General features: G+C 43.2%; 1 protein-coding gene across 5 annotated transcripts; it reads left to right on the top strand.

Moving 5' to 3' along the window:
* Window positions 1-149: 149 nt before the first annotated feature.
* Window positions 150-7512, top strand: brd2b (bromodomain containing 2b). 5 transcript variants are annotated; one of them, XR_013787369.1, is made up of 13 exons: window positions 209-350; window positions 2010-2292; window positions 2451-2588; window positions 2709-2856; window positions 2982-3154; window positions 3362-3820; window positions 3962-4090; window positions 4303-4578; window positions 4850-5076; window positions 5293-5609; window positions 5719-5788; window positions 5870-5995; window positions 6074-7325. XR_013787369.1 is itself a non-coding variant. In XM_079468884.1 (12 exons), the coding sequence occupies exons 1-12, from the start codon at window positions 319-321 to the stop codon at window positions 6202-6204; spliced, it is 2439 nt and encodes an 812-aa protein (XP_079325010.1). In that variant the 5' UTR covers window positions 150-318; the 3' UTR covers window positions 6205-7512. The 5 variants fall into 5 exon arrangements, 3 of the variants coding, with proteins under 3 accessions (XP_079325010.1, XP_079325012.1, XP_079325011.1); XR_013787370.1 differs by having other exon boundaries at window positions 247-426; XM_079468884.1 differs by lacking the exon at window positions 5719-5788 and having other exon boundaries at window positions 150-350; window positions 6074-7512.
* The last annotated feature ends 5292 nt before the right edge of the window (window positions 7513-12804 follow it).

Below are 12804 nucleotides of genomic sequence, written 5' to 3'. Positions count from 1 at the left end.
CTAAATATTTTACATCGTTCAACCCTCACTAGATGGTAACCGTGAGTCATGCACAAACCGCCTCGCTTCCGCTGTGCCTTATACGGGCGTGTCTATCGCTTGACAGGCTTCCGATTGAGCCAATAAGAAACCAGACAAATAGGCGGGATGAATTCTGATTGGTCGATCACGGCATTGTATAAAAACCCAGGAGCGGAAATAGAAAGGCTCCATTCGCTAGTTGGACGGCGCTGGGTATTGCACGAAGCAGTTGAATGACAATAAAACCGAGGCGAAACCGCAGGATACAGCGCCGCAAGATAATCGCGATCCATCCGTATGGAGGCGGCCGCCAACCCGTCTCTTGACAGGTAGTATCGTCGTGCTTTCGGAACCCAAAACCAGCCCTGTCTGTAATATTTGATCACATTGGACGAAAAAATAAAGGCATGTTTTTAATACCTCACTCAACTTGGCGATACGACTGCGCATTGCGTTCTTTAACAGCGAGTTTCAGTCATGAAATTAAGAGCGTGCGTTGAGCATCATTGTGTTGTGGGTCTGGACTGCATCATTCACCTCCGCCATCTTTAGCTTTTAAAGGGCCACGCTCCCTATAACACACGTTCACATGGTAACCGCGGTTATAAAAACCGAAGTTACGGCATTCGTTGCGGATGTGACACTGTGGTATTTTGGCATTTACGTTGTTTGTCATATGTTTTGTTTGTCAATGCTGTATACACGCACCGCAAATCGCCGTAACAGTTGAAACTGTTTCTGCATTTATGTCAATTGCATCATTTCATAATTTATCATTGCATCGGTTCAGAGCATGCAGTTTGTAATGCATGTGTGCAGCAGCGGGTTTCTGCAGGTCTGGAGAGGGGTGGGGGGTTATTCATGCAGCGTTTGTTTGTAAACAGAGAATAGGCGGGCAGTGGGACGGGTGACACTTGCAATAAAGCTTTTTGCATTCAGTTGTACTGTACAGAGTTTATATTTCTAGCTGCACATGCATTGCAATTTCCTGCCCTTTTGCATTTCTTATAATACAAAAGATTTCATTGCAAATATTTTCAGTATCAATTGAGTCAAGCTTTAAAATGTACAATAATGTTTTTACTATTCGGGGCACGTACTACATAAGTATCCGTGGTTCCATGTTAAACCAATGTAATTTTGAAAATCGCACTTATTTAATTCATATATACACCCGTATGGTGTTTGTGTTTGGCTCATTGTCTGTTAAAAGCTGATGATAGTTTTAAAAGTAGAACGAATCTTACAGAGTTTTTCCACACAGTTGGGATGATGAATTGACGTGTGTATTGTATTATTTAGCTGGATCTTTTACATTTAAAATAATTAAATTGATAGAATGATTTGCGAAAGACCTGGGAGCATCACTTAAAAGTAATCGCACTTATTTAATTCATATATACACCCCTATGGTGTTTGTGTCTGACTCATTGTCTGTTAAACGCTGATGATAGTTTTAAAAGTAGAACGAATCTCACAGAGTTTGAATTGACGTGTGTATTGTGTTATTTAGGTGGATCTTTTACATTTAAAATAATTAAATTGATAGAATGATTTGCGAAAGACCTGCGAGCATCACTTAAAAGTAATATTGCAAATGATAAATGGTAATGTTTGCCATTGTGTATGTCTGTGTTTACCAGCAGAAGTCTATGTGTAAAGACATGGAGTAGCATTAAATAGCAGTATAATTTCCATTTATCTTTCTAAATCAAAACTTGGTAATATATGTTTTAAAATCAAATGTTAAATAAAAATCTAAACTATTTTGTTGATGTCATTCAATGCAATGAGTTATTGACTGCCAAAAATAATAAGATTCAAATGTCATATACTGCATGCGTCATATTTTTCACAACAGTTCGACTGTACATTGCATTATTTTTTATCTAATATAAAACCAGTGAGAAGTTGTTACATCTTTAACCCCCTGATTCTGAATGCAGCATTTCTCATGTTTTTGGTTAATGTTTGTGTGCCTGCTGCAGCTGTGTGGGGCGGTCTGTCATAAGTGGGATGGAACAGAGTTCAGGCAAACGGATCCGGAAGCCGTCGCTGCTCTACGAGGGTTTCGAGAGTCCGTCTCTGCCCCAGGCACCGCCGCCCGGCCCTCCTCTGCTCCAGCAGCCTCCGGTGAAGGACCCCAGCCGGCAGGGACGCGCGACCAATCAGCTGCAGTTCCTCCACAAGGTCTTGGTAAAGGCATTGTGGCGGCATCACTTTGCGTGGCCTTTCCATGAACCTGTGAATGCACTTCGACTCAATTTACCCGTGAGTCTGGAGAATATGTAATCTGGATTTTTCAATTGCTGTTGAGTACCTAAAAATGTAAAAGAGCTTTGAAAAAGTTTTTATTTATTTATATTTCCATTATATTCGTTATATTTCCAGCTTCTGGCATCCAATAATGCATTTTCTTGTGCTTTCAGGACTACCATAAGATTATTAAACAGCCGATGGACATGGGCACTATCAAAAAACGATTGGAAAATAACTTTTACCGTGGCGCCAGTGAATGCTTACAGGACTTTAACACCATGTTCACCAACTGTTACATCTACAATAAGGTGCATAGTTTTGATCAATGTCCGTTCTTCCTGTGTAATCGTGTCGAGCATAAATATTAAATAAGTGACACTTGCCTTGCATAGCTACAGACGTGTTGAATGTGGCCTTTTTTGTAACAGCCGATGGATGACATAGTTCTGATGGCACAGTCTCTGGAGAAAGTCTTCTTACAGAAAGTTGCCCAAATGCCTCAGGAGGAGATCGAGTTGCCCCCTCCTGCTCAAAGAGGTAGAGGAGCTAAAAGTGTGAAAGGACGCAGAGGCAGAGGTGAGATACAGCCGGAGGCTTAGTCACAGTTCATGCTAGACAGAATGATTTTACATCAACTTGATGATCTGTTGGTTGTTGTTTACTTGTTTTGCAATTCCTTACTTCCTTTTTGCTTCATTCAGGAGGAAGTGTTACGAGTGCTCACCAGGTTCCTGCCGTGTCTCAGTCGGCATACTCTTATTCATCTCCCGACACGCCGGATTTGTGGTTTTCCACCCCTCCGCAGACCCTGTTGAGCAACGCCGAACCCCCTCCATCACTGATGACACCACCACCCACTCAACCCACTTCTAAGGTACACATCTTTTCCTATTCCCATTTTTATAATGTCACAGGGTACTAATATTAATATTTAAAAGAAGTAACCCAAGAATGTTTCGTGTATAATAAACATGTCGTTTTCCAACGTTTCGCCCACCGAACTTGCACACGCTGTTATTACGATTCATATGGATTAGTGTAGGTTCAGTAAGTATTTCTCTCCTTGTGTTATGATGCGCAGAAGAAAGGCGTCAAGCGTAAAGCCGACACCACCACGCCCACGACGCTCGGGTTTCCCATGACATCCGGCAGCCGGATAGGAGGCATGGGAAAAGGTCACGGGTCCGCCGAAGAAATGCCCCATTCCCTCTCGTCCGTAGACTGCTCTCCAGGTGTGGGCGTGGTCAGGGGTGTGGCCGAACCCACCCACCTCCAGCCTGTCTTGGGGAGACCGTTGTCACGTCGACCCATCAAACCCCCCTGCAAAGACCTGCCTGACTCGGTGCGGCCTCATCTGCCCTCCCGGCTGGGCAAACTGAGCAAACATCTGCGCTACTGCAGCAGCGTCCTGAAAGAGCTGCTGTCGAAGAAACATGCGGGTTACGCGTGGCCCTTCTACAAACCCGTGGACGCGTCAATGCTAGGCCTGCTTGACTACCACGACATCATCAAACACCCAATGGACCTCAGCACCATCAAGGTGACTCGCATGGACGAGACCTGCATTCTTGCATTGAAAGGTTTTTATGTGGTGTGCTCAAGAACGCTGTTATAGTCATTTAAGCACAGCGCGTAATTGTCCGGTCACCATCTCAAACGTTTTGTTTTGGTTTGTGTACAGAGGAAGATGGACGAGCGCGAGTACAGAGATGCTCAGCAGTTCAGCGCTGATGTCAGATTGATGTTCTCCAACTGCTACAAGTACAACCCGCCAGATCACGATGTCGTTGCCATGGCGCGCAAACTGCAGGTGATGACCTCATCCACCTCTTGTGTTTTTATTTTGTCATTGGAAATAAGAGTTACGTAAAATGTACCTTGAGATCTGACTAGGGATGTAACGATGCACACAGCTCTCAATGTGATACAATTCACAATTGCTCGTTTATACATTTGTGTATACATAAAAATGTTTACGTGTAGTTTTACGTGTTGAATGTTTCTCTTCCATGGCTCCTGCAGGACGTGTTTGAATTTCGCTTTGCAAAGATGCCCGACGAGGTTTCGGAGGAGGAGGAATTGTCTCCGATGCCACTGGGGCGGAACATGGGCATGCTGGCAATGCACCACTCCTCTTCTTCATCCTCCTCTTCTTCGTCTTCATCATCATCTACCTCATCGTCGGAAAGCGAGCCGAGCAGCGACAGTGAGCCGAGCAGCGAGGGCAGCCCGAGTTCTGACAGCGAGGAGGAGAGAGCTCAACGTCTGGCCCAGCTGCAGGATCAGGTGTGCACACAGGTACACACGCTCCCCTCAGACATCTGTGTGTGTGAACTATTTCCCTTGTGTTGTTCTTTTGTTTATTTGGGATCTGATGTGGTGTTTGGCGGGATGACATTTGACTGAGGTTAATGTGAAAAACAACTCCTGTGTCAATTCATACATCGTATCTGAGTTTCTTTAAAGCAACCTTTGTGTATGTATAATGTATATATGGGCAAGACTGAAATTCTATAAATACGTTCTTTTATATGTTCAGATTTTTATTTATATGTGCTCTGTGCTGCAGCTTCGAGCGGTTCATGAGCAGCTGGCGGCTCTTTCCTCCGGCCCCATCGTCAAACCCAAGAGGAAACGAGAGAAGAAGAAAGACAAGAAGAAGAAAAAGAAGCCCGAGAAGCGGCGAGGTGGCCGTGGCCTAATGACCGACGACCGCGAGAAACCCACCAGGCTGTCTAAGAGCAAATCCGGCCGAGTCTCGCTGTCGTGTGCGCAGAGCAAAAAGAGCGGCAGAAAGTGTGTTGTTTCATTGATCAGCAGTGGACTAATGTATAATAGATCTTTTTCCGTACTCCTCGCTAAACATTATCATAAATCACATTTACATCCTAAAATTGAGGAAGTACTTAACATTTTGAGCAACTAGGATGACATATAAGTACCCAAACGGATAACAAACACGAAATATTGCACATTTAATATTTTCAGTCCTTGTGTTTATTACTCTGGCAGGAACACTAAGAAGTCGACCTCGTCGCCTCTTTTCGTTGAGCCCGTCGTTTCTCTTCCCCACTATGACTCTGAGGAGGAAGAGGACGGGCTTCCCATGAGCTACGACGACAAGCGTCAGCTCAGCCTGGACATCAACAAGCTGCCGGGAGAGAAGCTGGGCCGCGTGGTGCACATCATCCAGTCACGCGAACCCTCTCTGCGCGACACGAACCCAGAGGAGATCGAGATCGACTTCGAGACACTAAAGCCGTCCACTCTGCGCGAGCTGGAGCGATACGTCATGACCTGCCTGCGCAAGAAACCTCGCAAACCTTTCGGTGAGCTGCCTTGTCCTTTAAAGCAAAGTTTAATGTACATCGCTGTATTTCATTGCTGTCGGATTGAAATCTAAAGACGCTCTATATTTCTTCATCTCATTTGATCTAGTAAACACAAAATAGAAAGATATTTTACTCCATTGCAGTGGTATATATGCCACCCTTCCTATCTGCAGCTGGTTAGTAGCAATATTTTTGGGACCTGTTTTCAAAACCAACGACAGCACGAAATGAACGTAATCTTGAATTCTCCTCTGCAGCCATGAAGAAGGGTGGAGTGAAGAGCCAAGAGGAGCTGGCTCTGGAGAAAAAGAGAGAATTAGAGAGAAGATTGCAAGATGTGAGTGGACAGCTCAACTCTGCCAAAAAGCCCCAGAAACCCAAAGGTAAGGCTGATATCGCTGCTCACTGCCTCCCGCCAAACCAGGTCTCGCTTTAACCAGTTTGTATTCTTTGCCTTTCAGTGGAGAAGGCCATCAGTGTGGAATCTCACAACGCTGCGTCTCGCCTCAGTGCCAGCAGCACCAGTTCAGACTCTTCCTCATCGTCCTCTTCCTCCTCTTCATCGGAGAGCAGCGATTCCGACTCGAGATGAAGAGATCGCACTGAATTCTGGGATGGAAGCTGCACGCGCCTGTTGATCTGGGACACTCTGTTCGGTCGTTGATTTCTGGGTACAGATGTATATATTGTGTAGGATTTTTTTTCTTTTATAAAGAAGACTTTTACCGAAATGCCCATAATGGGAAACTCCAGTGGGAGTACGTAACCATAACTACATTTCTTAGTTGACGGAAAAACCTTGTCGTTTTGTTTTCTTCCATTACGACTCTGTGTATTGCTTCAAGACCAGTTTCTACCAAAACTGTCGTTTAAAACGGACGATGGGGTTTGATGAGTAAACTCACAATGAAAATGCTTGGCTTTAAGGAGTTTCTGCCCTGTGATGCACCTGTAAGGTGATGTATACCCGGTCGCTCGCTAACTGTCCGTACGGCTTTGCAGTGCCTCATGCGTGTCACGTGGTTCTGGATAGAGCGATATTGCACAAAGAAACTGCTGTCTGGTTTCCTCCATCTGTAAGACACGGATTTCTTTTAACACTCTTTTATGTTTTTAAATCGGACTGAATGACGGGTGTCATAAATGAGTCATATCTGAAACAATAGTGCCAGGGCATTTACAGTGTCTCTTGTTGTTAGATTATGAGAATCTGTAAAAAGAACAGTCGTATTGGATTACAAGAGAGGGACTGCGTTTGTTCATGAGCCCTAGAGAAAAGCTGCTAGATGGAGTCGTGTGTTTTTGAATAAGCTAGTTACAGGGGTCATAGACTGAAGGTTAACCAAAAATTGCAGATTTTAGGGGAAGACATGATGCAATAGAAACCCATTCATACAATCTTTATTGTATATACATTCCATTATACCAAGGTCCTGTTTTTCCTTCTGTATGTTTCTCGTGTGTATTTATTTGCATTGCTCTAAGCTCTTCTCTGGAGTATTCTTTTTGAATGTACAGGACAAGCGAGTTTGTTTTGTGACATTTCATATCTGCAGTATAATGGAGAGTATATGCACTCTGAATCATTCAGTGGCTTTTGAATGGAAATACAAATACATCAAGTGAACCGTGAATGTTTTGTTTTTGGTGGCTAAAATGGTATTTATACACAATGATTGGCACTGTCATTAAAAGACCTGAAAAATGTCAGACAAAATCATGAATATTCTCTACAAATTCTTTTACATGCTCCAGTTTTCTCCCTCATCCCAAAGACACGCAGGTTATGTGATTGAGGACCCAACTTGTGTTTGGATCGACTGGTTCTCGCCATTAATATAGCCTGAGATGCTGGAATGACATTAAGAATGAATAAAACAAAAACTTATTTTACAATGTGTATTTCCAGAAGTCACAGATAGCAGAAGTTAAAGGAATAATATGGCTCATTCTTCTGCACAGCACAAAAGAAGATATTTTGGGAAACGTCTCAGTGGCTTTGCAACCATACAACGGAAGTCAATGGGGTCCAATGTTGTTTAGACTTAATCTTCTTTGGTGTTCTGCGGAAGAAAGAAAGTCATACAGGTTCGGAATGACATTAGGGTATGTTAACGAAGGAAGAATTCTCATCGATCAAAACACGAGGGAGCCATGTGGGTTGTTTTTTATCGTAAATGTATGATTTGGCACAAAGAGACAATGATAAACCTTTCATACAAAATCTGTTGCTCTACAAATATTTAAAATAAAGAAACAATGTCTGCAATCATAAATTATGGGTGTAGTAAAAAGCACATTGTTTTTTAAGGTGTGCCTTTAGCCCCGTTGTACCCTATTGTACTTTTGACAATGATCTGAGCTTTTATGTAGCTTTAAGAACTTTGTACAATACAGATTGCTACGTTCAAAGCATAGTGAGACGATAAAGAGATTTGGTGTGGTCTACATGCATATCACCTTTCGCCCTGTAATAACTTAATCGAACTTCTACACGACCTTTTGTTTGTTCACAGTTCCTTCCACCTCACAGTTGTACGCTAAGACGTGAAGATTGGATTTCAAAACACACTCGTCTGTTATGTGACGACTTTCATCCACCCGCCGGGAATATCTGTACGGGAAACCTGGACCCCTTGGAGTTTTACTTTAGTATTTATTAATTGTCTCACTCTGTATGTTGGGATCTTCTGGTTTTCATGTCTCGTCCTCTGGTTCAACACCGGAGACCCAGTTCCAGTATCGCTGTGATGCTCATCCTTAACTAGGGACAGGCTTGGTCATCTTTTTTCCGTTATTCATATTATTTACCTGCATGCTTTCCACAGACTCTCACAGCTTGCGTGCAGTAATGATCTTCTCTCTAGTGTCAGAAGGGATGTGTTAATGTGGCAGAGGAGAACTGGCTCTCCCAGGGTTTCTCACAAAGGTTTTTTCTGGTTCCTTGCCACTGCCATGCTCACTGGGACACTGCTGACACTGGTTCTAGAACTTTATACGCTATTTAGAAAACATTACATTAACTTCATTTATACGTTTAACTGTAACATACATTTTATAATTATCGGTTAACAGTGACATTGTATACTGGCATACTGATACGGTGCTAATACAATGCACATCAAGTCATCTTTCTACATAGTAACTAATTACAATCTTCTTCAGACAATTATTTTTTAACGTTAGTACTACCAATGTTTCAATACATTGAGGAAATTGCAATAATACCATCTATTCTAAACCACATCATTTATATTTTACTTTATTATATCTTTACCTATTACGCGGCGTTCTGGAATTCTTGATTCTGTTTAGCCAATCCCAGCATTCCAAGGTCTGATATTCACGGACAGTCAAAAGTCATAACAAATTGTAACCCGGATGTTTTAAATAATTTCAACCAAATTGAGAAAAGCGAGCCTACCACCATTAAAAACGCAATTGGTTAATAAAATAAAAGATTACAGGGACTTACCTGATCGGTCTCAGAAGAGACCACCCTTCACTGTAACTGTAGGCTGGAAAACACTGTATTTTCAGATGTTTTGTGGAGATCTCACTTTGTTTGGCTTGAACAAATAAAGTTAACTCTTTGACACCTGGACCTTCTTTGAACTACAAGATCAACTTTCCACTTAAATACATGTTGGGAAGAAATAGGGGAGTGTTCATCAGTGAGTTGATGAACAGGTTGATCTGGGCGTCCCATGTCTGTGGTCCAGAGAACGGCAGTCAATTTGATCATTTGATGCAATGTTTAAGCTACTACAGGATTAATCATTACTATTATTGGAAAGTGTAACCATTAAATGTATAATGTCAACGTACATATATCTGTAAGTACTGTACTGTAAATTTAAGCTATATTTAAAACTATTCAAAAATTCATACAAATTATAAAACATTTATGTGCTTTCAAGAGTTCTGTAATTTGTGTTGTTAAAGAAAGCGAAGATTTAAATTAGTTTTTTATTTTGTTCATCTGGCTAGAATCATAACCTTATTTGGAAACTCGGTGGGAGGAGTTGTGCTCGTGCACATTTCATTAAAACTGTGCGGTCAACCGTCAGCGGAGTTACAATCTGAGGTAAGCAAAAGTGATTTTACTTAGTTCTTAAACAACAAAATATTGATAAAAATGATCATATTTCAGTATAAAGTTGTAATATATTATATTGTATAGGTTTTGAAACCATCCTGTATTATATTCTTGTAATTTATCGTCGTGTTAGCAATCGGCCCGTCTGAGGTTAGCCGCGCAGGTAACGTTAAACTCTGAGGTAAATGTTAATCTTAAAAGAAATGTTCTTGTGTCACAATCTGAGGTAAGCAAAATGAAGTTCTTTTACATAGTTCTTTAACAACAATATATTGATAAAAATGATCATATTTTAGTATAAAGTTGTAATATTTTATTTTGTATAGGTTTTAAAACGTTCTTGTATCACAATCTGAGGTAAGCAAAATGAAGTGCTTTTACATAGTTCTTTAACAACAATATAGGCCTATTGATAAAAATAATCATATTTTAGCAAAAATTTGTAATATCTTATATTTTACAGGTTTTCAAACGTTTATCGTCGTGATAGCACTCAGCCCGTCTGAGGTTAGCCGCGCAGGTAACGTTAAACTCTGAGGTAAATGATAAATCCGTACGTTTTTTTTAAACGGCCACGTGCAGCATCGATCTCTTGTAACACTTTTCTCTAAATTCATCAATATCTAATTTATGAAAGAGTTTTACTGGAAACCGTCAATCTTGCGTCAACATTACATGCAAGGAACGTGATCGGTCGAGAAGCCTCAAGCTGAAAAATTAAAATGGCGTCCGTTCACTTTCAATAACTTCTGATTGCATTTCTAGCGAGACATTAGGATTGTAGTTTTAAATTGTGAATCGTTATACAAAGATTCTCTCTGTTTCAATTTCAAATAGACTTCTACGCAGTTCTGTTTCTCTGATCTGTACATCTGTTTCCTTCGTGCACAGACGTTCGGTCGGCTGGTATTTGTAACCAAAAAACGTAAATACTGTGATTGTTCTAATCTCCTTAGGTTGTGTTCGTGGGGGGACACGGAGGCAATGTTGATCCAGTACATGGTCAACGAAGAGGCGTGGAGTGCTATCTCCAGTACCCAAGCCGTTCTGGACAAGCCCTTTATCAGAGTGTACTGGCACAGAGAAGCCATGGCCAGTGCACAGGAGTAGAGACCTGGTCGGAGCTCGAACACTGATCGTCAGCATCCCCGCAAGCACATAAGGTGAGATGCCTTTGCCCCGTTGAACTTCTCACACAAACGTTGCTGCGTTATGAAATGACAGTATTGTTCATGACCAGAAGCAAGTGCATCGCATTTGCTGACCAACTGCTCGCGTACTTCAATTTTTACACTGAAAATATGAAATTAAATACAGCACTAAATGTCTGGTGACTAAGCTGTAGTCTGGTGTAAGTGTGGTGTGAGCTAATTTCCCAATAGCCCCCCACTATCCATATTATGAGTCACTAAAAGACCAGGTTCTTCATGACTACATTCTGCAGCATTCACCAGTCTCATTAGAATTTTTATTTGACATAGACTACAAGAGACGGTCCTGCGCTGGGAGAGCCCGACTTCACGCTTACGGGCAGTATTAGTGACTTTTTAAACTAAATTAAAGCTTGTGTTTATCTTAAAGTTGCCAGTTTGGTCACCGTGTATTATTAATGGGAGGGGTCCTCAGGTTCAGTCCTGGAGGGCCTGTGTCCTGCAAAGTTTAGTTTAAACCCTAATCAAACACACTTGAACAGCTAATCAAGGTCTCAATAGGCACAGCAGAAACTTCCAGGAACAAGTTTGGGGACCCCTGGGTTATGGGAAAAAAGATGGTCAAGTCTTTGTTCCCATAAAGTTGCTAAATTTGCACTAGTTTGTCTATGGTGGGGCAGTGGCCAATCGTGACAGATACTGGGGATATTGTGAAAAATAAATGAATGTATAGGAAACACTGAAATAGTATTCTGAAGTAAATGACGGCTAATAAATTTACTTCTATTCTTTTCTTTCCTCAGTTTGTTTTGAAAAACTTGGTCATTGCTGTTGATCTGGTGCTGGAATCGGTGGGCTTTTGGGAACCTAAAGTCTAGAATTTTAGTTTCTTCTAAAAAACTTCTAGACTTCCCTTCCTTGAACCGCCACCTTAACGTGGTGGAGGGGTTTGAGTACCCGAGTGACCCTAGGAGCTATGTTGTCGGGGGCTATATGCCCCTGGTAGGGTCTCCCAAGGCAAACAGGTCCTAGGCGACGGGTCAGACTAAGAGTGGTTCAAAAACCCCATATGATGTTTACAAAAACAAGGACCGTGACGTCGCCCGGTATGGCGCAACCGGGGCACCACCCTGGAGTGCCGGGGTCGGTGCTCGTATGCGAGCGCCTGGTGGCCGGGCCTTTCCCCACGGGGTCCGGCCGGGCTCAGCCCGAAGGAGCGACGTGGGGCCGCCTTCCCGTGGGCTCACCACGTGCGGGAGGGACCATAGGGGGTCGGTGCATTGTCGATCGGGCGGCAGTCGGAGGAGAGTGCCTCGACAGCCCGATCCCTGGACACGGAAGCTAGCTCTAGGGACGTGGAATGTCACCTCGCTGGCGGGGAAGGAGCCTGAGATGGTGCGGGAGGTTGAGAGGTTCCGACTAGAGATAGTCGGGATCACCTCTACGCATGGCTTGGGCTCTGGAACCACACTCCTCGAGAGAGGATGGACACTTCATCACGCTGGAGTTGCCCATGGTAAGAGGCGGCGGGCTGGTGTGGGTCTGCTTATAGCCCCCCAGCTCTTCCGCCATGTGTTGGAGTTTACCCCGGTGAACGAGAGGGTCGTTTCCCTGCGCCTACGGGTCGGGGTTAGGTCTCTCACTGTTGTTTGTGCCTACGGGCCGAACGGCAGTGCAGAGTACCCGACGTTCTTGGAGTCTCTGGGAGGGGTGCTGGAAAGTGCTCCGACTGGGGACTCCGTCGTCCTACTGGGGGACTTCAACGCCCATGTCGGCAACGACAGTGACACCTGGAGGGGCGTGATTGGGAGGAACGGCCCCCCTGATCTGAACCCGAGCGGTGTTCAGTTATTGGACTTCTGTGCTAGTCACAGTTTGTCTATAACGAACACCATGTTCAAGCATAAGGGTGTCCATCAGTGCACATGGCACCAGGACACCC

This window comes from Barbatula barbatula, assembly GCF_947034865.1.
Source record: "Barbatula barbatula genome assembly, chromosome: 12".
NCBI lineage: Eukaryota > Metazoa > Chordata > Actinopteri > Cypriniformes > Nemacheilidae > Barbatula > Barbatula barbatula.
The sequence above is the reverse complement of the archived record's forward strand: the minus strand, read 5'-3'. Positions and strand labels throughout refer to the sequence as shown.

Coding starts and splice junctions, on each gene's coding strand:
- brd2b (XM_079468884.1), top strand. CDS start 319: ATGGAGGCGGCCGCCAACCCGTCTCTTGACAG. Junction 4,579..4,849: donor AGGATCAGGTGTGCACACAG/GTACACACGCTC, acceptor TCTGTGCTGCAG/CTTCGAGCGGTTCATGAGCA. Junction 5,610..5,869: donor GAAACCTCGCAAACCTTTCG/GTGAGCTGCCTT, acceptor TCTCCTCTGCAG/CCATGAAGAAGGGTGGAGTG.